The sequence below is a fragment of the Lissotriton vulgaris genome, chromosome 6 (assembly GCF_964263255.1).
Source record: "Lissotriton vulgaris chromosome 6, aLisVul1.2, whole genome shotgun sequence".
Classification (NCBI taxonomy): domain Eukaryota; kingdom Metazoa; phylum Chordata; class Amphibia; order Caudata; family Salamandridae; genus Lissotriton; species Lissotriton vulgaris.
The window spans coordinates 1,292,427,653-1,292,454,431 of NC_141694.1; the positions used below are offsets into that span (position 1 = coordinate 1,292,427,653).

Below are 26,779 nucleotides of genomic sequence, written 5' to 3' on the forward strand. Positions count from 1 at the left end.
GATGGTAGTTTGAATGTCTGGTTTGAAACCGGATATCCTGAGCCATGCATGTCTACGAAGTAGAACGCTAGTGTTAATTGCTCTTGAGGCGTTGTCAGCCACATCCAGAGCGCACTTAATCGAAGCATTGGTGATAAGCTTCCCCTCCTGTATCAACATTTCTGCTGCTTCCTTATATTGATCGGGTAAGTGCTGTAAAAGGGTCTCTAGAGTGTCATAGTGTGCCCTGTCATAACGCGCCAGTAGCGCCTGTGTTTTGGATATGCGCCATATGTTGGCTGCCTGCGCAGCCACCCTTTTCCCCGAAGCCTCAAATACTTTTGATTCCTTGTCTGGGGGAGGAGCATCACCCGTAGTTTGTGAGTTGGCTCGTTTGCGTGCATTGGAGACAACCAGGGAATCCAGAGGCAACTGTCCTTTGATATAAGTAGGATCAGTGGGCGCTGCCTTGTACTTCTTGTCGATACGTGGGTTGATGACTCTTGCTCGGGTGGGCTCCTTGAAGACTTCTGCCGCATGTTTCAACACCCCTTTTAGCATTGGCAAAGTTTTTACAGTTTTTTCAGAGACTGAAAAGGTGTCTGCAGAGTCTTCTGCTGGGGAAGTCTTGGCTGAAAAAAGCTGAGGCTCCTGCCCCGAATGCGGGTCCCCAGGATCGCCACCAGCGGACCATGGCTCAGTCACATCTTCTGGGTCTGAGTAGACTGGATAGGAATACTCATCCTCGTCGTTGCCGTCACCCTCCTCCGCATGGGAATCAGTGGGTGAAAGTTCATGTGCTTGTGATGATACAGGCTCCATAGAGGCAGAGGCACCAGTAGAGTCCATCTTTTTCTTAAGTGGAATTTGGTAATGCTCCAATTGTGGTTCAGGGGTGATCTTTCTCTTCAGGAGAGAGAGCTTGCCCGTGTTGGCGTCGATTACCACTTCTTGACGCTCCTCGTCTGCCAGCGGTCGGTGCCGTGGGCTTGGAACCACTAACGATGCCTTCGGCGTCGAAGATATCTTCACTGGCACTCCGGCCCCAGGTTTTGCTGTGAAAGCCTTCGGCGCCGTCTTTGGCGGCAACGTGAACAGAATCGGCGTTGGCGTCTTTCCCGTTTTTTGAAGAGGCTTGGGCGGCACAGGGTCCTTCGGCTCGACTGCTGCGGCCCCCTCCCTAATACGTTGAAGGGACCCCGTAACCTTTTTAGTGAACGAGGCGGAGGGACGCACCGGCTCGAGAGAGCCTTCTGAAGCTGGTTTTGGGATGGCGACCAATGACGCAGTCTTCGGAGCCGACGCAGTTGCCCCCTTGGCCTTATCGAGCGGAAGCGAGGCAGTGAGAGACTTGGGGTCGTCCTGCCGCTTCTTCGGGTCGAGAGTGGCCTTCTTATGGTCGTCGGCCTTCTTGGGATCGAGGCGACTCTTATGTGCGTCGACCGTCTTCGGCGCCGATGCAGCCGCGTCGGTCTTTTTAACCTTCGGCTTCGATACCGTAGTCTTCGGGTCGGCCATTTTGGCGCGGCCCTTGAGCTCGACGGCCATCTTGGATTCCTTCGGCGCCGAGGCCTCCGAAGCCTTCGACCCGACCAGCGCGACTAGCGCTTTCGGTTTCGATACGTCTGGCGTCGAGAGCGATGGTTTCACTTTCGGTTTTTGTACCGTGAGTGGTGCCGTGTATCAATGTCCATGGCCGGGCCGGAAGGCGGAGCCGTGGGACGGGAATCAAGGCTTTGGGTAAGGCCCGAAGGCGATCCCTCGGCCTGGGCCTTAGAATGGTGGCTGGCCCAGGAGTCAGTTTGAGGAAGCTCCTCGTCCGAGCTATCCTCTACGGTGGCAAGGGCCCCGTCGTCGTCCCCTACCTCCTCGACGATTTCATCGAAATCCTCGTCTTCCACGTCGTAGTCGTCCTCGACCTCCGACGCCGGGTTAGATTCCGTGATCTCCTGGATAGTGTCGTCGCCGACACCTCCGTGTCGAAGATATCTGCAGGAGGAGGTGCCGATCGCTGGGCCTCCAGGCGCGCAGTTCGGCGGAGCTTGAGTGTCTTCTTTGACCGGAACTTGGAGCAGGCCATACACTTGGCCTCGTTGTGGTCCGGCGACAAACACTTATTGCACACCGGGTGTACGTCGATATGTGGATACTTCGAGGCACACACCGGGCACCGTTTAAATGGACTTCGTTCCATGATGGAAGTAGGCTGGAGCGTCGTGTAGGCCCGTCCGCGCCGAAAGCACGCGGAAGGGCAGTGTTGGTTCGGAGCCGAGGAAAAAACGAACCCGAACGATAGACAATACCGACGCAAGTCCTAAAGACCTTTTGGTCTCGAGCAAAGTAAGTTAAACAACTATCGATTCCGACAGAGGGAACCGAAACACATCCGAACCCAATGGCCGAAAAAAACAATCTGGGGATGGAGTCGATGCCCATGCGCACTGTAGTCCAGGGCAGGAGCCACCTATCTCGTGATACTTCGAAGACTCTTCCAGGACAACAATGTGCAATCTTCCGGACCCAACACTAGGCGGCGATCTATGCACAGATATGAATTCAGCAGCCCACATGCCTCGAACACCTAAATCCCCCTGTTCCTCTTTTTTCTGCACCCAAGTTTTCCTCCCCATTTTATTAAGAAGACCGTATATCACTATGTCATCCAGGCACGATGGTTAGGATGGGTAGGAATTGATACCTTGCTCAAGGGAATCCACATAGAAAACCTACCACTGCTCGTTAGCGTCTCCTGTCTGGAAAGATTTGTGCTCTATTTGTCCTCTTGTTCCTCTTTGTGTTCAAATAATTCCTCTTGTACCTCTTACTGGGACTCTGGCATGATAGGAGTCTCCAGCTCTGTAGGTTCTATTTCGCAGGTCTTTCCCTCGATGGTTTGAGTGGGATTCGGAATGTCTTCAAAGAGTCGTTGAACTCCTCAGTTCAGCCTCCATATTTGTCCTGAGTTGCAGTTTCCTCCAATTGATGTGGGCCTTTTGTTTGTCGTCGAGCATTGCTTGATCTTCTATTTGGCGTTAAACCCTCCTTTTTGCGGGATACTTTATCACACTCATCATCACCCTTATGAGTTGAGGCTCTGAGGGTTTGCCTCCAAAGTAACTTTTGATCTTGATCTGTGGGGCACTTTTTGCCTTTACATCCTTTTGAACACTGGTGTTTTGGGACTGAGTTTGACTTTGCATGCTTTGAGTCTGAAGGTTTCAGCTTGACTTTGTTACCTGGCGTTTCTTGCTTTCTCCCTATTTCAACGTTCTCTCTGGCCTCTTTTATATGTCCATGACTTCTTCGACGCTTGAGCCTTCTGCTTTTGCCAGTTTAATTGCTTTGGGGTTTTCTTTGTCGAATGAAAAGCCCAGATCTTTAGATGATTGGTTTGTGCTGGATTTGCACACTCCTTCAGCTCTGCAGTTCTCATTGTGCTTCCATACTTAATGATGGACAAAAGAATCAGCAGGTGTAGACCATGACAAAGGGCTCTTGGGCATACGTACAGCAGACATCACACAAGGACAGAAAGGGCAGCAAATGGTTAACTACGAGCACAAGAAAATACAGAGAAAAGGAACTAATAGAGAGAATTCCTGGACATTTCCTAGGAAGTGGTAATTTCCAGTTTATTACTTCTCTCTGAATGTCAGCGTAGAATAACTTAGCTGTCGCTACCCAGTGGATCACGAACGGCATCTCCATCTGGAGGTGGTGCAAGGTCTCTTTCAAGAGTGAGTAGAGCGTTAGTTAGATGTGTTCTCCACTGCAGAGAAAGCGGGAAATGCCCAGATATTCTACACATGTCCAGGGGTGCGGGCCTCTTGATAAGCCGTTCACGACCGCCACCCTGCGCTGCTTGTATCTGTACCCCATGACAGTGGTGTTGTCCGTGAATACCTGTACCAGCCTTCCCTTGATTGAGTGAAGAAAGCTTTCAATGCCAACCAGATCACCCAGCGCTCCAACAGATTGATGTGAAGCCCGGACTCTGCCAGAGACCTTTGATCTTCACCTCTCCAACATAGCTGCCTCAGTCAAGGATTGAATCATGGAGCAAGGGAGACAGCTGCTGACTCAGGAGCTGAGGATCCGGATTAGAGTCTCGGCGTCGACTCAACAACCGGTGATTCTGAGCAAATCGCATAATCTCCCCGTGCCCATGGACAGCACCTGGATACTCACATGGGTGATGAGCAGCCCTATATAAATCTAGAAATGTAGAAATTTTACAGTCAGCTCGGGCTGGAGAGGGGAGAGGGACTGTCGCTGATCCAATCATGATTCACAGCCAACACTGCAGAACTTTTGGAGTTCTCATCGAGGTCTGGACCAGGAGGGAAAGGTAGTCCTGATGTTGTGCCATCTTCAATGTCAGGTCCCACTGCAGATGCCTCATTTGCCAACGGCATTTGTCACTAGAAGTATTCAGGAGGCCATGAGACCCAGCAGCCTCAGAGTCTCACTGAAACCCAGGATAGAGGCTGAAAACATTATCATATCCTGAATATCCTGGATGGGACGTTCAGCAGGATAGGCCCGAAACTGCACTCTTTAAAGAGTGACCCCGATGAAAGAGAGCGTCAGAGAGGGAGTCAGGTGTCAATTTGGTACACTGATAGTAAACACTAGGAAATGCATGAGGTTCGCTGTAGTCCGGAGGTGGGGCAAGCCAGCCTTAAACAGCTAGTTATCGGGGTAGGAGAAGACTAGAATCCCTGACCTACGTAAATGTGCTGCAACCAACGCAATCGCTTTGGAGAACCCAAGAGGTGCTGATGAGGCCAAAGGGGAGCCTGGCAAACTGAAAGTGCTCCTGACCCACAGTGAACAGCATGTAGCACCATTGGGCGGGCAGGACAGGGATGTGGACGTATGCAACCTACAAGTCCAACACTACCATCCAGCCTACAGAGCAGACATGACCTGACCTAAATTAGCATCTTGAATTTGTTCTTTTCCAGGAAACAGCTGAGAAGGTGCAGGTCTAGGATAGGACAGAGCCCGCCATGTATTTTGGGCACCAGAAAGTAGCAGGAATAGCAACCAAGCTATACGTCTGATGCTGGCACCCTCTCTATGGCCCTTTTGGCCAAAAGAGCTGATAACCCACCAGAGCATGGAGAGATGATCCTCTTTCAGCTGAGAGGAATGGTTGGTGGAGTCTCCAAAAGGGGGTGGAGTAGTCCCTCTGGACTATTTGTAAAACCCAGTCCAATGTTCTAGACTGACAATGAGGCAGATGATGGCAGATCTTGCCTCCCACTGGGTGTCTGTGCTGGCATAAGAGCAAACTAAAGGGGTTTGGAGGCTTCTGCTGCTGGGGGAGGTGGGGGTGGACTGACCCACCCCCTGTTGGTGGTCCCACATGGTCTGTGGGAACCACAACCCGAAACAGCAAACCTGTTGGCCCTGGTGGCTGGGCAGTAAGGGACATGGCTGGAAGCCCCTACTGTAGAAACAGAAGGGGTGAAAGACGGTTTGGAGTTGGTGAAGAGCCATGGATAGACCCAAGGACTTGACTGTCTGTCCCTAAAAGGCTCCATCACAGAGTCTGCCTTCTCACCAATGAGGCAAAATCCATCAAAGGTTATATTCATGAGTGAAGAGTGGTAACCTCCTGAGAAGCTAGTGGTTCTTAGCCAGGCGTGGCATCTGAGTGACACTGACAAATAAATCAATTTGCCCAGCAAGCCAGTCATGTCAAGTCAACACCTGATTGTGAACTTTGCTGCATCTCACCCATCAGCAATAGCTAGGAGTTTATGGCTTGGGCCTCCGCAGAGACCATGCAGCACTTGGACAACTGAATCCCACACACTGAGTGTATAATCCAAAAATGGGCACGGTTTTCACTGACTTCAGTGCTAGGTTTGTGTAAGAGAACATTCTCTTAGAGAAGGTATCCATCCTTTTGGATTCATATTCGATGGAGTGCCAGGGAATGCCCCAGGATTGATCTAAGAAGTGGAAGCTTGTGGCTCTTAGCTCTCTGGGGTAGGGTACTGAGGGAGGAAATTGGGGTCCCCAGGTGCAGAGTGATGGGGGGCAATTGTCCTGTGCGCAGGAGCCCCTGTGTAAGGCTTGGATCAGGCTCTAAAGAGGACATCTGTACGGTCTTCATTGAATGGGAGAAAAAGTTCAGAGCGGGCTAATCCCAGCTGAAGTACCTCGGTCATGACATGTGTCTTGACTGCCAACGTGAGCAACTGAATGTCCTAGACATTAGCTACCCTTAGCAGCACCACTACGAATGAGGCACCCTCCTTTACCATGGTAAGGGGACAGACAAGGCCAGAGTCTGGTCAGTTGTCCAAAACACTCATGTGCAAGTTCCTTGTACCATTTGTCCTCTGTGTCATCAAGGGGATGGTGGTCACTCTCTCCAGGCCGGTCAAAGGAAAAAGGCACTGGCTCAGAGTCGGAAGGCATACTACCAGTAGACGCCGGACGACACCCATCGGTTCCATGTCAAAGCTGGGTATGACCATGGGGCCTGTGCCACTGTGAGGTGTCAGCGGCACTGGGAGCGATGGCAGTAGAGCCGGTGGAGGAAGTTTGCGGGTGGCCCTGCTCCAGATCCAGCAATAAATCTAAGGAGTTCGACTGGCGCCAAGGGTGGGCCTACTGGCAAAGAACCAGAAAGGTGTCTTTCCGTACCTGTGGAGCCCAAAGGCGCTCATAAGCTGTTAAGCTACCGAATTATGAGGTGCATAGCTTCATAGTAAAATTTCTCAACTTGAGAATGGGTTGATCTGGTCAGGAAAATTCAGGGAGGTGCATAGCAGACCCTGGCCCAGACTCCGCCACTAAACGAAGCCTATAGTGCGGATGCGCCCATGCCAGGGGCCAAGTTTTGGACCGGCAAGAGGAGGTCGAAGACTGCTTTCACTTCCTCCACTTGTGGGCCTTACCTGATGACTTGGATCATGAGGACGAGCATTGGGAGTGACTCCGTGAGCGGTTCTGGGACCTTTTGCGTGACCGGGATCCACTGGGTCGCCTCAGCTTCTTCGGATTCATGGCTCAGCAATCCTTGCAGGTCTTGGAGTCGTGTTCCTGCTCCAAGCACCACAGGCAAAACAAATGAGGGTCTTTCACAGACGTCTGTCTGTGACAAGCACCACGCACTTTAAAGCCTGCTGGCTTCTTAAGGGACGATCAACACCCACCAGGGAATGAAAAAGCGAAAACAATATGTTGAGGAAATAATTACTGGGGGTAGCTGTCTCCAAATCTAAAGGGACTGGCATGTAAAGAAAAGAACTGAAGTCAGCATGCTGGAGTGGCGTCTACATAGACACCACGTACGTCATTTCTGAATAACACCAACTGCTGGCATGCAGGGGAACTGCTCGAAAACTTTGAGATCCAGTCTAATGCCCGGGGAATAATCTAAGGTGAGGAACCTGCGTCTAGAAGTCTCTATTAGATATTATACAGCTGCAGAAAAGGTTGTCATGCTTGTGTCATCAATTCCCATTCTTTGCCAGCCGGAATTAATTACAGGATTTGTATTTCAGAAATGCTGTTTGGGTGAAAGCCTGCCCATTTGGCCCCTTTGGGTAGATGTGGGGGGTCTCCAAGGAAAAAAGGAGGATGTGGTAAGAAACTTTAACAAACTCCCAAACCTTAAGCTTCCTTAACAGCCCAAAAGATCAAGCCTGTGTCACACACTAGACCCTTCAATAAAGTGATAATGCTCAGTTACCTTTAGTGCACTTAGATTTTGGATCTACATAGAACTTTGATTAGCTGACCAGCCTTCATCTCACATTATTTAGTCCAAAACAAAACTGATGAAGAGTCAATTTCCGCATTCCCTAATGGATACCATTAATGATCTCACATCAAACGAAGATCTAGCTCATCTACAAGGCTATGGAAATTCCTCCAGTCACGGCAACTGGGAGATGAAATCAAAGGTGTTTTTAATAATGCAACTGGTGCTCAATTCTGTTCCCTTGCTGGTAAGCTAGGTGTGACAGTAGTGCCTGCAGATGTGTTGGATAATGAAAGGACTAGCTGACAAGGATGACTTGGTACACAACATGTCAAAAGAACTCATAGGGTCACTAACCTTTGTTGGCAATTACTAAGAAGATAATTAACAAGCATGTTTGCTGGTATTTTGAGGTGTATTAACTTGGCATTAGGTAGTTCAGGTAGACAGGAGCAAGTGATCCTTTTTAGTCAGTCAGAACTGCGACCGGCCATGACATGTAAGGTATCTTTTGTGGATCATTTACAGGGCTTCATTGCTGATTTATTACGCTCTGTTAAAGATCATTTCTAGGCCTCTGAACTAAATTAAGGGGCACACAAATAAAGCAAAGTAATTCACAAATTATACCTAGTATCTCCTTTTCATGTGTACATAAACTTCATTAAGAAACAATATATAGACTTTAACAATAATAATTAACCACAAAATTTACATGTGGGGCTGTGTTTATTCGGGATATGTCTGAGACAGGGATTGCCAAGAAGTATTCAAGCAAGTCCTTGTTCAGGTGAGGGTTATCCCCTCACAAAAAACAAGGGACTCCTGAAAGAATAGAAAGGCTAGTTTCAATCAAATTCATAAGGCATATGGGTTCAGGTTTCTGTGTTTTTTTTGTTATGTGACATGATACATTTGTGAGAAGGATTACCTAGAATCTTTCTTGGCCTGAACAACTGGGATGTCCTGTTGAGTGATGCACATTAATCATACCCATATCCCAGGTAATACTTACCAGACAAAGTATCAGTCTGTCAAGAGTCACAATGTTATACTTCCACACCATATCATTCAGAATCTCAATGCATTTATTAAGCTGCTGCCCTCCTGCTGATGTAGAAAACTCGTACACCAAGAAGTCAGCAAAAGTCCTGACATGAGCTACAAGAGCTCTGGCTCCAATTCTTTCAAGAACCCTGAAAAACAGAAAAGAGTGGATTTCAGCAGTGCTTGAATAAATGAAATACTTACACAGAAATTGAAGAACTTTTAATAAAGTATTACTGACCAAGACAATTACATTTTTAACAAACTTATTCATACAATAACACAGCAAACACTATCCATAATCAGCGCCGTACAAATTCTCTTTTCAATCATCTTGCGAGACAAATAAATTAAGCTATCATGGAGGGGGGGTTACATTTCGATGCAGTTACATGTACTTCTTTTTGATATCAATCCAAAACGTGAAGGAACATTTCAGGGCTTGAATAATCGACAAATTGCAACCAGGCTCAAGGTTTATTAACTTGTAAAACCCATGACTTCCCCAACCGACCTGTTCATTTTAACTTGTTATAATCCTCCTCCCCTTCCTAAGCGCCTTGAAACCCTCCGGGTATGTAGTGCGCTATATAAATTCTTTGACTTGACTTGACTTGACATGGTATACATATTTTAAGAATGTAATGCAGAACTAGGAGGAGATAATCAGCTACTCTTATGGCCATACCTGCCCTGTATTTCCTTTCGTTAAATATAATTAAGAAGAATTATAGTACTTATCCTCTGAGCATCTGTTCATTGCATGTAAAGCTGTAGATTCATCTTGTGTTGGGCTCGGACTTTTGCAACTTGTTTTTCTTTAAAGTCTTTAGAGTAAAAAGATCTCGGTGATTTCTACCTTCTCCATTGTTAGACTGGTTTTCACACAGCAGGTTAGAGAGAAGGTATGGAGTAGTGAGTAGGATAGAACAGTGGCCATGTATGTAGAATACAGAATACTGATGGTTGAGCAAACATTGGCTTCCGTGGAGAAGGGCCAGAGCATGTGAATCTACAGGAGTGCATGTAACAAACAGATGCTCACAGTGTAAGAGAATACATTTGTAGCACGAGTGGCTGTAAATACAAATATTCAGCATTGACTGTAAAGCAGTACTCCCCTAAGTGGTGGCTTGCCAGTCGATGGTGCAGAGTTCTGAAACAGAGTTCTATAGACAGTGTGACCCACTCTAACTTTCTGCTTTGGAAGGACATCCACACAATAATGATTTGTGAAGGTGTCAAGTGGCAGCTAGGATATGTTTCCAAGAATAAAACAGTGGCATGTGGATGAAATGTGGCCTCGGGTGGGCAGGTAGGGTCCTTTTGGCTTTGAGGTAACAAGTCTGGATGCATTTAACAATCCATTTGGCAATACCTGCCTTCAATATGGATGGCCTTTATGAGGATGAGCAAAAAGCAACACAAAGCTCTTGTGTTTTACTGAAAATAAAACACAAGAGTATGCTTGACATCAAGTGTGTGAAGTGATCTTTTGCTACTGAGTCAGGTAGTGGAAAAAAGAATGGCAGCTCATTTACTTGGTTAAAGTGGAATGGGGAAGACAACCTATGGCAGGAACTTAGGGTTGGTCCTAAGAGCTACCCCGTCATTATGGACCTGGAAGAAAGGTTTTTTTTAGTGCAAGGGCATGTAGCTCACTAATATGCTGGAGGGATGTTATGGCTACCAGAAAAACGACTTTCCAGGAGAACTAGGGCAAGAATGCAGTGATTCGAAAAGGAGCTCCCATGTGTCTAGTGATGACAATATTGAGATGCAGACTGGGCAAGGTGGAACCCTAGGAGGGACGACACATTTAAGGCCCTCAAAATAAGGCTTTAACAACAATGATTTTGAAGAGTGAGGAGTGCTTCCTATTCTGTATGTATGCAGCAACAGCAGCTATGTGCAGTCAACTAGAGGTGTAGGCTAAGCATCACTTTTGCAGATATAGAAGGTAGCAAATGATGTCTTGACTGTAGATGTGCGAGGTGTATGTGTTTCTCATACTGCAGACAAACCATTTCTACTCAGCAACATAGCAGGTACATGTGGTAGGTCTAAGGGCTTCCTGGAGTTTGTCTATGCACTCTTGAGAAGTTAAGATAACCAAATCTAGGACCTCAGGAGCCATATTGCTACATTCAGTTGTCTAGGTTCCAGGTAACTGACTCGGTCTTCATTTTGTTATAGATGGCCCGCCTGTTGGGGAGTGCCTCGTGTGGAGCGATGGACATCTCTAGGAGGTTCAAGAACCATTGTTGTCTGGGTCCTATGGGAGCCACCAGGATGAGAGTAAGGGGGCGTTGCCACAGTTTCCTCACCACGTACAGTAGAAGTGGAAGAGGAGGAAAGGCGTATGCAAAGATCCCATGTCAGTTCCTCCACAGAGCATTGCAGATGGATGTGGAAACTTGGAGGCAAAGTTTGGGCATGTGGCAAAGAGGTCTATGCCTGGGGTGCCCCACAGATGAAAGTAAGTAGGACTCATGGACTTGTTGCTTCATCCTGCTGAGTTAGTCTGCAAACTCGTTGTCTACTGCTAGTAGGTACTCCGCCAAGAAGTGAACCTGGCGGACTGGCCATTACCAAATTATTTGCTCTAGTGCAGACACCTTAGGAGAGTGAGTGCCTCCCTACTTTTATAGGTAAAACACAGTGGTGGTGTTTTCCATTTAGAGCAGAACCCCCTCATCTTGAATGTCGAGGGTTTTGAGGGCTAGATGAATGGCTAAACGATCCAGATGGTTGATAACCCCATTAATGAGATGGCCACAGACCAAGGCCTGCCATGCCATTTACATGTGCCCCCCTATACAGGGAGGGATGTGTCCATAGATATGGTCACCCAAGTCTGTATGGGGCCTGCCACGCAACTCATTACTGCTATTCCACCACTGCATAGATTGATAAGTGATGGCCCATATCAACACCAGATCTTCCCAGTAATCCTATGCTTGTGACCATTGATTTGAGAGACTCACTTGGAGCTACTGCATATGGAGCCTTGTGTGAGGGACTATGGCTACACATGAGGCCATAATACTGGGAGAGGGGCATTACTGTTCCAACTGTGAAAGGACACAGTGGCTAAAAAGAGGCAGAAGCTGCTGGAATGCCACCAACCGTTGGGAACTGGGGCAAGCTTTGCTCAAAACTGTGTTTAGGACTGGTACCAGGCAGTGTTTGACCTGAAGTGGCTTAAGGTGGGACTTAGTGGCATTGACTGTAAACCCCAAGCTGTGCAGTAGAGAAATTACAGCTTGAGAGTGGGCTAGGTAGTCTTGTCTGCCTACACTCTTGATCAGCCAGTCATCTAGGTATGGGAAGACATGAGCCCCTCCCCTTCTGAGGAGGGTGACTACTACTGCTAGACATTTGTTGACTCTGAAGGGCAACACTTTGAAATGGTAGTGCTGACCACTTACCATGAAGCACAGGCTGCGCTGATTAGCTGGATGGATTGAGATGTGAAAATAGGTGTTCTTAAGGTCTAGTGTGGCCATGAAGTAATCTTGCTGCAGCAGGGGGATACCATACTGTGGGGCGACCATATGGGAATGTTCCGACAGGATGAATCAGTTGAGAGGCCAGAGATCGAGTGAGCTGTCCTTTTTGGGATTAGAAAGTCCAGAGTAGACACATTTGCCATGGTGCTGAGGGGGCACTGGCTATGGCCCCTTTTAGAAGGAGCACCCGAACTAAATAGTCATCTGTTGAACAGATACCAAGCAGCACCTTCCCATAAATGGGTCTGTGAACTGGCTCAAATGAAAAAGCCTGCAGGAACGAGCAGGTAAAGTGAATCGTAATGGGAGTGGTGCTCTCTGTGTTGACCAATGGGTAGCAGATCTTAATACAGAGTACAATTCACAAGAGATGGTCCTCTTCAGAACTGCCTGGACTTTCTTTGCTACAGTGAATACAATAAACAACAACTCTCTAGTACAATCTATATAGAAGCTGAGAGACAGTTTTGGATCCAGTCGACGTAGTTTCTCCTCCTCCTCCTCCTCCTCAGAGGGGTGAGGCACAGCGAAGAATGCTGGAAAGGTGATGTTTGCCCAACGTGAAATGGAGTGACTACCTTCAGAATAAAGGACGCTTGAGTTCTTAGAACAAGTTTGTTTGGGTGGAAAGTGGTGTATGGTGGGTTGACAGAGAGGGCTTGCTGCATGCTCACTAGCCGGGCCAATGCTATGGCAACAAGAAAGCCTGTTTGAAGGATAAGCACTGGTAGAGGACAGCTGCGCATAGGTTCAAAGACAGCACACATGAGGAATGTCATAACCAAATGTAAGTTCCACTAGGGCATAACAAAAGGATTAGGGTCACAAAATACTATGAACCCTTAAGAAAATGCATCACAACAGGTGACATAAACAATCAGGACTGATCCTGCAACTGTACGAAGGCTGGAAGAGCCAACAGATACCCTTTAACAGTGCCCAAAGAAAAGCCTTGCTGTGCAAGGGACAACACTGCTTCAGACCGCTTGACATGAAGTGGGTACATCTGTTTAGTAGCAAAGCAAGCCACAAGCTAGCCACAACGGCAGGCATATACACACCTGGTTGAGGGGCGCCTGGCTGCCAAAATAACATCAACAACTTTATGAGAATGGTCAAAGGCAGTCTATTGCTGCACCTCAGTCTCCTAACATGGAGGTGAAAAGTTTGCAAACCTGGATGCAGGGACCTGCTGCTGTTACAGGAGATCTTCCTTAGTCTAATCAGAGAACCGATGTTCATGCCCAGGAGTGAGGGATATCGAATTCTCTGTGCTCAAAGCGTTGCAACTAGAATGGCTTCTTGGGCCATGTTGTTCCTAATCTTCAGTAGTCGGAGTAGGAGAAGTATCGGCACAAAGGAATTCTGGAGTGCTGAATTCTACTATAAGCGGAATGCGTCTCTAAGTGAGAGACTCTTTGGAAACACAAACGCACAGAAGTGCTAACGTAATGCATTCTCTACAATGGAGAACAGTTCGAGCCAAGCTTCTCCCCATTTGTGAAAGGGATCTTGGACCATATCTGGGTGTATTCAGGATTTGCGATCCGCAAGATTTTGATAGCAGAGTTCCTCCGCCCGGGCATTCAAAGATCCTGCTATGTGCTGCATGACCGGGGACATTCCCTGGTGTTCAGCCATCAAGAAGTGCAAAGTTTCCTGCCAGGGTTCACAACCACATCACGCCCTGCTTGTTGCAGTAGCACATGGAGCACATGGAGGTGGCGTTGTCTGTGAAAACCTGAGCCAGCCTCACTTTAATGGTTGGGAGTAAGGCTTTCAATGCCAAGCAAATGATGTTGATGTGGAGCTGAGCCTCTGACAGAGACCAGAGGCCTATGATCTACACCTGACCCAGGTGGCCAACCTAACCTAGAAGGGATGCATTGGCCACCATCATCTCTGGGTGTGTTAGGGAGAGGGGTCTGCCATTGACACAATCGCAGTCCAGCAGCCACCACAGCTGGTCTTTCTGTCTCCTCAGAAATCTGGACAAGATCAATCAATCAGCAAATTTTTATAGCGCGCTACTCACCCGCTAGGGTCTCAAAGCGCTGGGGGGAGGGGGAGTGGCTATTGCTCGAACAGCCAGGTCTTGAGTTGTTTCCTGAAGGAGAGATGGTCCTGGGTCAGCCGTAGGTGGGTGGGGAGGGAGTTCCATGTCTTGGCCGCCAGGTAGGAGAAGGATCTTCCTCCGGCGGTGGTTCTGCGAATTCGTGGGACGGTGGCGAGGGCGAGGCTGGCGGATCGGAGCTGGCGGGTGGGTGTGTAGAATGCGAGGCGGCTGTTGAGGTATTTGGGGCCCATGTCGTGGAGATCCTTGTGTGCGTGGGTGAGAAGTCTGAAAGTGATCCTCTTGCTGACGGGGAGCCAGTGCAGGTCTCTCAGGTGGGCAGAGATATGGCCGTGAAGGGGGATGTCCAGGATGAGTCGTGCAGAAGCGTTCTGTGTGCGCTGGAGTCTTTTCTGGAGTTTGGCTGTGGTTCCAGTGTAGAGGGTGTTCCCGTAGTCCAGTCGGCTGGTGACGAGGGCCTCAGTGACCGTCTTCCTGGTTTCGGTGGGGATCCACCGGAAGATCTTTCGGAGCATGCGCAGGGTGTTGAAACAGGATGACGAGACGGCGTTGACTTGCTTGGTCATCGTGAGGGAGGAGACCAGGATGAAGCCCAGGTTGCGTGCATGGTCCGTTGGCTTGGGGGCAGGGCCCAGGGCAGGGGGCCACCAGGAGTCGTCCCAGGCAGAGGGGGATGGTTCCAGGATGAGGACTTCAGTCTTGTCTGAGTTCAGTTTCAGACGGCTGAGCTTCATCCATTCCGCGACGTCTTTCATTCCTTCCTGGAGGCTGGCTCTGGCGGTGGCGGGGTCGTTGGAGAGGGAGAGGATCAGCTGAGTGGCGTCGGCGTAGGAGATGATATTTAGGTTGTGTTGGCCTGTGATGGCTGCAAGAGGGCTCATGTAGACGTTGAAGAGGGTGGGGCTGAGCGAGGATCCTTACGGAACGCCGCAGATGACTTCGGTGGCCACGGATCAGAACGGGGGGAGGTGGACTCTCTGGGTTCTTCCGGCGAGAAACGAGATGATCCACTCCAAGGCGTTCCTTGGATTCCGGTGTTTCTGAGGCGCTGTATCAGGGTGCGGTGGCATACTGTGTTGAAGGCTGCTGAGAGGTCCAGGAGGATGAGGGCCGCTGTTTCCCCGTTGTCGAGCAGGGACCTGATGTCGTCGGTAGCTGCGATGAGGGCAGTCTCGGTGCTGTGGTTTGCTCGGAAACCAGACTGCGATGGGTCGAGGGATCCGTTGGTCTCGAGGAAGGCAGAGAGTTGTTTGTTGATGGTCTTCTCGATGACTTTGGCAGGAAAAGGGAGGAGCGAGATGGGGTGGAAGTTCCTGAGGTCCGTGGTGGGTTTCTTCAGGAGGGCGCTGAGCTCGGCATGTTTCCAGCTCTCCGGGAAGATGGCGGATGCGAAGGAGCTGTTAATGATGTCCCGGAGTTGGGGTGCGATGATGGAGTCTGCTTTGTTGAAGATGTGGTGTGGAAAGGGGTCGGTTGGGGAGCCGGAGTGGATGGTGTTCATCGTGCGGGTGATGTCTTCGGTGCTGACCGGGGTCCAGGTGCAGAGGGTGGTGTTGGGGGGCGCTGGTTCTGTGGTTGGGTGCGTGGTCTGTGCGCCGAAGCTGTTGTGTATGTCGGCGATCTTGCGGTGGAAGAACGAGGCGAGTGATTCGCAGAGGTCTTGCGAGGGTGTGATGTCGTCGTTGCAGGCGCTGGGGTTGGAGAGCTCTTTAACAATGCTGAAGAGTTCCTTGCTGTTGTGGGTGTTGTTGTCCAGACGTTCTTTGAATGTTGTGCTTTTGGTGGTGCGGATCAGCTGGTGGTGTTTGCGGGTGGCGTTCTTGAGGGCTGTCATGTTCTCTGTTGTCTGGTCGTGGCGCTAGGCTTTCTCGAGGATGCAGCAGGTTTTCTTGGAGTTTTTGAGGTCGTTGGTGAATCACGAGGCTTATCTGCTGCCGGGTCTGCTGGGAAGGTTCTTCAGTGGTGCGAGGTCATCGGCGCGGTTGGTGAGCCACTTTGTGAGGTTGCGGCCTGCTTCGTTGGGGTCCCTCGTGTCGGTGGGAGGGTTCTGGCTGAGGGAGGTGGTGAGTTGGTCGGCGGTGATCTTGCTCCAGCTTCTGCGGGGAACCTGTTGCGGGTGGTGGTGGGTCGTGGTTCTCCTGAAGTTGAAGTGGACGCAGCTGTGATCTGTCCAGTGTAGTCCGGTGGAGTGGCTGAAGGAGATGTGTTTGCTGGAGGAGAAGATGGGGTCTAGCGTGTGGCCGGCGTAGTGGGTGGAGGTGTTCACCAGTTGCTTGAGTCCGAGGTTGGCGAGGTTGTCCAGCAGGGCGGTGGTGTTGCTGTCATTGTTGTTCTCCAGGTGGAAGTTGAGGTCCCCTAGGAGGATGTAGTCTGAGGAGGTTAGGGCGTGCTGGCTGACGAAGTCTGCAATGGCTTCACTGAATTGTGTGCGTGGTCCCGGGGTCTGTAGATGAGAGTGCCTCTGAGGGTGGTCTTGGGGTCGGTGTGTATGTGAAAGTGAAGGTGCTCGGCGGCGGTGAGGGTGTCGTCGGAGTTGGTCGTGATTCGGATGGTGTTTCTGTGGACAATGGCGATGCCTCCTCCGGTTTGGTTGATGCGGTCCCTCCGGGTGATCTTGTAGCCATCCGGGATGGCTATGGCGATTTCGGGGGCTGAGGAGGCGTTCATCCAGGTTTCTGTGAGGAAGGCGACGTCTGGTGATGTTGTGTCGAGGAGGTTCCAGAGTTAGACGGTGTGTCTGTGGACGGAGCGGGTGTTGAGCAGGATGCACTTGAGGTGAGTGTTGCTGGTGCCTGGCTTGGCGGGAACGGTGCAGGTTCGGAGGCAGGTGAATTTGCAGGCTTGGCAGGTGAAGGGTCCGTGGGTGTGTTTCGGGAGGGCTCGGTAGCAGGCAGGGCTCCGGCCAGCGTTGAGTGCGTGGAGGGTGGCAGCGTCGTAAGTCCGTCGCGTGGGCTGGCATCGTCGGGGGCCAGGGGTCCTGGCGCTAGGCGCGGTCCAGGCACGGACTGGCGCAGACGGGCTTGCCTTTGGCGCGCCCGCTTCATGGTCTGCATAAGACTGTTGACGGGAGGGAGGAGCAGCTGGGTGGCGGGAGCGGGGCGGCGAATGGGGTGACAGGGGTGTCAGGGGGGCGGGGCCGCAGGGAGGCAGCAGCGGGAAAAATGCGGCGAAGGAGGCAGCAGGAGACCGGGGTGAGCAGGCGGCAGCGGCGCGGGGCGACCTAACCTGAAGGCAGGGTCAGAGGTCGATCGGAGAGTCCCCTGATGTTGAGCCCACTGTGACATTAGGTCCCACTGCAGAGCCTGTATATGTCATCTGTCATGCTTGATCAGCAGGATGCAAGAGGTAATCAACAGAAGAAACTTCAGTCATCCTCACTGAAAGGACAGAAGTTGAAACATAAGGACATCCACTGGGGAGCCCAAAAGAAAGCACAACACACTGAAAATGATCCTAACCCACCGTGAACCACAAATAGTGTCTTTAGCCTTTCAGGATGAGGATGTGAAAATAAACCTTCTGCAGGTTCAATGCTACCATCCAGTTTCCAGAGTAGAGGGCAGACAAGCCCTGGGCCAGGGTAAGCATCTTCAATGTGTCCTTCTGCAGGAAAGCATTAGGAGAATCTAAAATAGGGCAAATGCCTCAGTCCTTCTTCAGCAACAAAAGTACCAGGAATAACCACCACAACCTACTTTTAGAGTAAGCTCCCTCTCTATTTCACCTTTGGCCAACAGAGCCTGACCCTCCTTTTGGAAAGGGGACAGATGGTCCTCCGTACCCCGTTTTGACAATGGTGGATGGTGCGAGGAGAATAATTAGTCGATAAATGGTCGTGCAAAGCCACACTGAGCTATTTGTAACAACTACTTTTCCAAAGTTATGCATTTCACACATGAAGTACTGAATCTTTCTTCTGATGGGGTGGCTGTGTGTAAATATGGACATATTGAAGAGGCCTGGGGCTGTGGAAGACTGAGCTGCAAGCTGCTCCTGTTGACAACGTGATCTGTGGGTACGGAGGTCCCAGGCCCGGAAGGAATAAGGGGTTGTTGCACCAGGTGCAGTTGTTGGTAGTATGGAATACCCGTCCCACATCCCCAGAGGGGGTGAAACTGAGGGTGCGGCTGGCAAGGGGGGCAGTCATACCCAAAGACTGAGAACGCATTGTGGCACTGCTATCCATAAAGTGCTCAAGGGCCGTCTCTAGGTGGAAACATCAAGTTGTATGTCCATCAAGCTAGCTTGGACATCACTTGAAAAACCAATAGGCGGCATCCAACAGTGCTGATGAAGGGCCATAGTGATAACTATGGCTCTGCCTGGAGAATCAATTGTGTCAAGCCCACAATTGATCTTGCATTGTTTGAAAAAAGGTGGCATGACCTTCCTCAGGAACAATGGGAAGTTCCTGGGCCACCGAATCCCACAGGGCATGGGTTTAGCGGCTCAGCAAACAGATAGCATTCATGGACCATAAGTCAAGACTGGTGGAAGTAGATATCTGATTCCCAAAAGTCTTGATCCTCTTAGACTCCCTTTTAGGTGGAGTATAAGAGAATGCATTCAATTCACCTTGGTAGCTGAAGCCTGTACCAAAAGGTTCTCAGGTTTGGGGTGCAGGACGAGCACACCCGGATCCTCAGGCACAAGATGGTGATGGCGGGCAATCTGTTGGTTGACTAGATGCCCAATGAGGGCTTTGTCATTGTGCCATGAGGGTGTCAGTGAGAGACACATTGAACAGTATAGGAGCTCAGCACTAGTGTGATCCGGTTGAAAAACCTCAGTTAATACGCTGGTCTTGACCACCTAAGCGGGGAGCAGTAAGTCAAACATCTCTGCAGCCCTCTGCATCTCCATCACAAAAGATGCACTCTTCTGATGGTAGGCCCCACAGGAGACTCCAGGTCAGTGTCTGGAGAAGAATGAAGTCTACTGGCATCCTGGAGATCATCGTACCAATTGTCCTCATGGTAGGTGTCAGAAAGGAATATGCTTTTCCCCCCGCATACCATTACCCCACATGTTGTTACAACGCAGTCATTACAACGACCGCGTTGTAACAACGCATTCCATTACCCCGCAAGTCGTAATAACAACTTGCGGAAGGGGGATGCTGGATGTTGGAATAGTAAAATTTACTATTCCAACTCCAGTCTGTACGGACTGTAGGGAAGGTGTTGGATTTTAAATCCAACACCTTCTCCCCCTCCGCAAGTCATTGCAACGACTTGCGGGGTAATGGTATGCGTTGTCACAACGTGGTTAAGGATGCGGGATGACAGCGTTTTACCATAGGAAAGAGCCCGTTTTTGACATGGTCACTTTAACTTTTTGCCTGGTAAATATTGTGATTGCGACTGAAAGTGCACAGGTTTTCTGCTAACCAGGTCCCCAGTGCCAGAGCTCAAATGTGACAGACATGCCCATTCAGGCTTTATCCTGCAGCACAATGGAATTGGCAATACATCCTGGTTCACCAGGGCAACTGGTTTCCTCTCTCTGCTTCTCGTGCCAGCCTGTCTACCTCAACAATGGGGGAGACCTCCCCCCACCGGTGTTAAATATCTGCACTTCAAAGACAACTTCACCTCTGAAGCTTGCCTTTTGGGGCGGACACCCAAGTGGCTTCCCGCAAAAGGGAGGTGACACCTCCCTTGCCTGCAATCCCTCATTGTTCTCCTTCCAGAGATTTGTTGGCACATCCCTCCAAGAGGGAAGACACTTTACACATGGAGCAGGCTCAATTTGCACATTGGGAAGGCACAGGAGTTTTAAAGGCAACAAAGTGGCAGCTTTGCTAAAGCTGCACACCCCAACAAGTTACATTAATTTCAACTTGAAATACAAGTCGGGCCTAATAAAACACCTTAATACCTGGACCCGCGGGTTGGCTGGTGGCAACATGGGGGAACTACTGCGCCCTCTAATACATGACATGGGAACTTCGCCCATAAATCAACATTAAAATAAGGTATAAAAAGGCAGGGTAGGAATACCTTGATCCACTTGCCCTTGTAGGGCAGGAGGATGGGGGAGGGGGAGGGGGTCATATCCCAGAGGGACACTCCTTGCGGACAAACATTTTTAGAGGGGTCTTCATGATCCTGCAGGATTCCAAAGGACTTCCTGTAGGATCAGAACTTTTTTTTTATTACAAAGAAAAAGGTTAAAGTGGAGTAGGAGTCTGCTGGGGGCTGCATAGTTAAGTATGGTAATAACATTTTACAGTACATTAAAAAACATACAAATTCACTGAAAAAAACAAAGGTTGTAGTGATGTGATGAAGAGAAAAAAATGAAATACACCTATTATAGTTTACTTAACTAAAACTTGCACCCTTGCCATGCACTGCTTATGATCACACATATTATATCACTCATGATACATTCTATTACATTATTGATAACATCATTGATTACGACACTTGGCATGGCGGGGGCGCAGGTGTAGTTACTTTAGTTACATTTAATTGGTGAATCACAAGTCTCACTTTTTTTTGTTTAAAAGGTTAAGCATTAACTGACATCTACTTCATCCACCTCAGTTCCATCCTGGAAAGTTTCAGGGTGATCAGTAAGGCGGGATTGAGAAAAAAGTAAGGAGGGGGGTCTCAAAATGCTTCCCCCCCCCGCCCAATCATTTTCCATAGGAATTTTTTGACAGCACTACAGCCAAAACAGATTAACAGAATTACACCAAATTTGGCAGAAAGCTAGATCTTTACCCAGAAAGCATGGTGTTGTGATTTGGTGTAAATCTGTCCAGCAGTTTTTGAGTTTTTAACTCCATGCGCGCTAGCGGAATTCCGCTCCTGCGCTGAGTTTTTGTAAATCGCACTTTACGTGACGAGCTGGGCTCGTCATCAGCGTGCGAGGAGGCTACGCCATGACGAGCCCAGCTCGTCATCAGCGTCGAAGGGGTTAAGGCTCAAAATGTATAGATATATTGACATTTGTATCCAGATATACTCTATTTGTCCATTTTAAAGGCAACTAGTTATTCCTGATTGGTTGGTACAAATATGATATGGCAGCCCTTACAGGACCCGAGGAAATGACCTGTGTGTCACGAAAATCTATTAAAAACATATATATGGGGGCAGAGTGAGCACACCCTGACCATAAAGGGCATGTTGGGAAGTGGTGAGGCATGACTGGCTGGCCACAACACTGACAACATGTTGTGCCTGCCATTACAGAACTCGGGGACATGGGCCCTATTGAAATGCCTGTAGCAAAAGCCTGTTTTGGAGGGCCACAAAAATATATAAAATCACTTTTTGGTGGTCCCATACTAATTATAGGATATTGTGGTGTAAAATACTGATCCTCTGCTGTGATTTGATGAACCATGTTTAACAGAAAAATGTTTTGTCTCAAAAGACATGGCTTGGCAGTTCGGGCTGGACTGTTCCCATGAGGCACAGGGTAGGACTGATTTGCATATGGCCATGTCTGAACTGGGGTGGCTGAGTGAGCTAAAGAATGGTGATGGATTAAACCCAGATCAGTTGACTGGGGGTGAGTGTTTGATTTGCTCAAACGCTCCGTCCATCATCCCCTTTTGTATCGCTTTGTTCGGCCTAAGTTGGCAGGGTATGCTCAGACGTGAGTCCCTTGCTCACTTGGCCACTGGATACAAGATAGCCTGGCTGATGAGGATTATGAATCCGAAACCGGTCCCAGGATGCTTGTTTCGGTCCAGGGAAGATATGGCTTGGCAGTTCGGGCTGGACTGTTCCCATGAGGCACAGGGTCAGACTGATTTGCATATGGCCATGTCTGAACTGGGGTGGCTGAGTGAGCTAAAGAATGGTGATGGATTAAACCCAGATCAGTTGACTTGGGGTGAGTGTTTGATTTGCTCAAACGCTCCGTCCATCATCCCCTTTTGTATCGCTTTGTTCGCCCTAAGTTGGCAGGGTATGCTCAGACGTGAGTCCCTTGCTCACTTGGCCACTGGATACAAGATAGCCTGGCTGATGAGGATTATGAATCCGAAACCGGTCCCAGGATGCTTGTTTCCGGTCCAGGGAAGACATGGCTTAGCAGTTCGGGCTGGACTGTTCCCATGAGGCACAGGGTTAGACTGATTTGCATATGGCCATGTCTGAACTGGGGTGGCTGAGTGAGCTAAAGAATGGTGATGGATTAAACCCAGATCAGGTGACTGGGGGTGAGTGTTTGATTTGCTCAAACGCTCCGTCAATCATCCCCTTTTGTATACCTTTTTAATGTCAGCATGCACAGAAACCCACAGGTAAATAATGTATTGTAAACATAGCTTTAATTTTTCTCTCATAGTTTGTCAAAAGGACTTTGATTTAAGCCACAACTTATTTGTAACATACTCCTGCAACTCACATGAGTTGCAAACAATTTCTACCTTGCTTAAATGAAGTAATGTTCACTGCTAAAAATGTGCTATTAACCTGTGCACCATTTCCGTTTTACCATACTGAATCTAATCACTTGTCTCAAGGGCTATCCTATTCATATTTCATGGATGCACATGTAAATACAGTCAATGTATACTGTAAATGTTTGTGGACCTATCACTAATTACGTTCTTTTCTACACTCATTCAGAGGATTTTAGGGTAATTTGAGCTGCAGTTGTTTGGATGATGCCTCAGCCAATCAGATCGCCCTATTATCTGAAGTCATGTGCCCGCAGGTGTCCCATGTATCCAACCATTAAGATATGTAGACATTTTGAACCTTAATTTCTCAAAAACTACTGAATGAATTTACACCAAATCACAAAAACATACTTTCTAGGTAAAGATGTAGCTTTCTCCCAAATTTGGTGTAATTCCATTCCGTTATTTTGGCTGAAGCGCTATTCAAAACTCCCTATATAAACTAATTTGAACAAAACAGCAGGGGTGATTTGAGGTTCCTTGGCACTCTCCTAGAAGTACACACTAAATTTGATGTATGTGAGCATAAGTAAAGTGGTGCATTTATAAGGGGGGGGGGGGATGCCCAGCCAACATCAACTAACAGAATCTTGGTTCCAAGTAAACTGAAATACAACTTTATTGCACACGCTACAGTAGATAAGAAGTTCAGTCTTCAAGTGTTACACGATCTTCAACATTTGTGAGTTGCTTTATTCAGGGATCAGCTTTAATCCAACTTTTTCCAACACATGCTTTGCTGTATTCAAGACTTCATCAGAGCTGCATATCTGGATATACAACATCTTTTAAGTTTACCAATTTAATTGGTATATCAACTGTCAACCCAACACTTACGTTGAAGTCCATGGACCGTCACGTATTCGCAACGTGTTAATCTCCGAGCATTTGCAATGCGCTATCCCACTATGACGTGATGGCGCCCAGAGTGAGAATTACGGCAAACCCCTACTCGGAAGTTTAAGCTTGGAATACTACTTTAGTGAACTCACTGACCTCATTTATGAATTGAGATCTTATTTTGGATAATTTGACAACATCGAAATAAGTGTTGGGTTGACAGTGGATATACCAATTAAATTGGTAATCTTAAAAGCCGTTGTCTTCACAGATATGCAGCCCTGATAAAGTCATGGATGCGACGAAATACGTTTTGGCTATAGTTAGATTAGCAAAAGTTGGATGAAAGCTGATCCTTGAATAAAGCAGTTCTCAAACATTGAAGATATGTACAACACTTGAAGACTGGACTTCTTATTTACTGTAGCGTGAACAATAATGCTGTATTTAAGTTCCCTATAGAAAATGAATGGGGAAATTGAGTATTGAAAGCCCCCCCCCCCCCCCCCGCCCCTTTTCTCAGCCCCCACTTAACAGATCATCCCAAAGCTTTCCAGGACCAAGCAGTGGTGAACTTTTTTTTGTGCTCTTCATGAAGATTCACAAAATGGCACCAAAGATATTAGCAAAAAAATAGATCTATTGTCTATATGGTATAGTCCCTAATTATATTTACACACTTCTATACCTTTACCATATATACATCACAAATGTTGGCAGAAGAAAGTTTAAATTCCGTTGATGCAGTCTCTTCTTGCATGGTGGAAAGCATTTACTATGTTCTTTTGTGGATCAGTAAGAGATCACTATGGTTCTAATAAATGAGGGCATCATTTAGGTTAGCTACGGAAAGCTGATACACCTAGGTTGCTGCTCACAACCCATTTGAACTGCTTTGAATCCGCCTTCGTTTATCTAATTACCTATCTTTCAAAAGTAAGCAGTGGCGGCTGGTCCATAGGGGCACCAGGGCAGCGCCCCACTAGACCGAATAAACAAGAAAAACTGCTCACAGGCAGCAAGAAATGTAAGCAGACGGCAGACGCAGTTCTTCTGTTTACATTTCTGGCCTGTGCTGGCAGCTGCTTCACAGCCTGTATTGTGCATGACAGTCATTCAACAAGTGCACGCACGCAGGCGAGAGCAGCAGGAGTTCAGAAGTGGACTTCTACTGCGCATCTGCAAGGGGCGCTTTTTATTTAACACTGCCACTCCATTGACATTACATTAGGCATAGTGTAGTGCAGGAGCCTGAAGACAGGATCCTGCTCGGGCATTGACGTACAGTCGCCCCATGCCCTGTCAAATGTCAGGATACCTCCGAGTAGCCGCCCCCAGTCGGATCCAGTCTTATGATTTTCCACTTGCCATGAGAGTTCCATCCAGAGTGAAACCCTCCTTAGCTTTTCAAATGGCTAAACCTCGATGCTTCTGGGGTTATCTGGGACACACCGCCCTATGATTTTCCACTTGCCATGAGAGGACTCGGAGACGTGATGCGACGCGGACCGGCTGAGGAGATGCCTCATCCTGTTAAGTTTATTTGTTTTATTTAATTAACCCCCCCGCGCCTACCTCGAGCCATGCCTTATCCTTGTAAGTTTATTTGACCCCCCCCGCGCGTACCCGAGTCATGCCTTATCCTTGTAAGTTTATTTTCCACCCCAATCCCCCTCCCGTGCGTACCCCCGAGTCATGCCGGCCGCAGGGTTCCATCCAGAGTGAAACCCTCCTTAGCTTTTCAAATGGCTAAACCTTGATGCTTCTGGGGTTATCTGGGACACACCGCCCTATTGACTAGGAATCAGATTCATCCTTGCTCATACAACGATAACGATTTATAAACACAGAAGTATGTTATCTATTTTAGCAGCCAGCGTTTAAAAATGTAAATGGACAGCTTTTTTTTCACTGCGCCGCATCGTACAAGCTCGGAGTCTAAAGTTAAACTTTTCTGCATCATGGTGCCCCACTTATCACTGTCAAAGAACTCAAATAAAACGATGGCCTATTTCGCGGGCACTGACTAACCTTCTTCCAAACTATGCATTTGGTGGAAGAAAGGGGAGGGCAGCCAAGTTGGCGAACATTTCTTGGTATTTAAGTAGCGTGCCCCTCGCACTGGAGCTGAATTTGCAGATTTTGAGGGTTTTTTTTCATCCCGACTGCCACATCTTCAGGACACGAGCTCCAAAGGCTAGGTACAAAAAACATTCAACCTGGACCACAATGTGAGAAACTGGAACATCGATTCTCTAGTCTAACTGTTTGTGATCCGCTGATAATAGGTTTACGTTGCACACACTGGTGAATATTTTTGCCTAAAGACAGTTTGGCATCCTGTATCGTACTTAGGAGGACGATGACAAACCTGCTGGTGTGCGCTTCCAGAGTGGACTCCATGTGGCTAAGCAGCACGTCCTGTTGTAAAGTGATTCCCACCCTACCATGTGCAGCTCTCTGTGCTGGGGCTTGTTTTGCTTGGTCTTGTCTATAGCTTGAAATGCCACTTGGACCAAGGATTAGAAAGAACAGCACAGCCCTCATATCTGATGCTGGTGCAGTCCTTCTGCAATGAGGAATGCGCAGAATACTGCAAGTTACAGCCTGGGTCCTCGATGGCATTAAGGTCTTGGCTGTTTGTGCAATGGTCACCTTTGGTGATTTTTGTTGCGTTATGCTTTGTCCTGCCTGTATTGTCAGAATGCGCAAGGGGTGCCCCCAGGGTGGCCCAGGTTGCATGTTGGGAGGACACACTAATTGCTTCTCAACTGAATTCATTGATACAGGGGCACGTCCCCTCTGGATTGCGAGGGTGCTCTGGTGTAGGGGCAAGGTCTCATCACAGGTGTCTCCTTCACGTAAGGCAAGAAGGGCCTGCCACCTCCTGAGAGAAGGAATTGGCTTGCTCCTTTTCGTTCTTCAGAGGGGCAAATCTGGTATTCAGGCTCCCACAGCACCATAGCATTCTACGGCTTTCTGAGTGGCCTGTCCAATGATTTTCTTGTCCCCTCGCGGCCCTCACTCACTGGTTACCAGCACCCACTCTCGCTACGGTGCAGCATGACAATAATTTTACGCCACACCACTTCAAATGTCACCAGCCGCCACTGAAAGTAAGTGCTATTCTGCTATTTTTTTTCTATACAGGTGGACTTTGCACGACACACCAA

At 48.5% G+C, this 26,779-nt stretch overlaps 1 protein-coding gene across 4 annotated transcripts in view; it reads right to left on the reverse strand.

Moving 5' to 3' along the window:
* MED23 (mediator complex subunit 23) overlaps positions 1-26,779 on the reverse strand; it is a 583,151-nt gene that overhangs the window by 152,209 nt on the left and 404,163 nt on the right. For all 4 annotated transcript variants that reach the window (XM_086927430.1, XM_086927429.1, XM_086927428.1 and 1 more), the window contains one exon: positions 8,721-8,901. In XM_086927430.1, the coding sequence (XP_086783556.1) occupies positions 8,721-8,901 (181 nt within the window). The remainder of the gene's footprint in view (positions 1-8,720; positions 8,902-26,779) is intronic.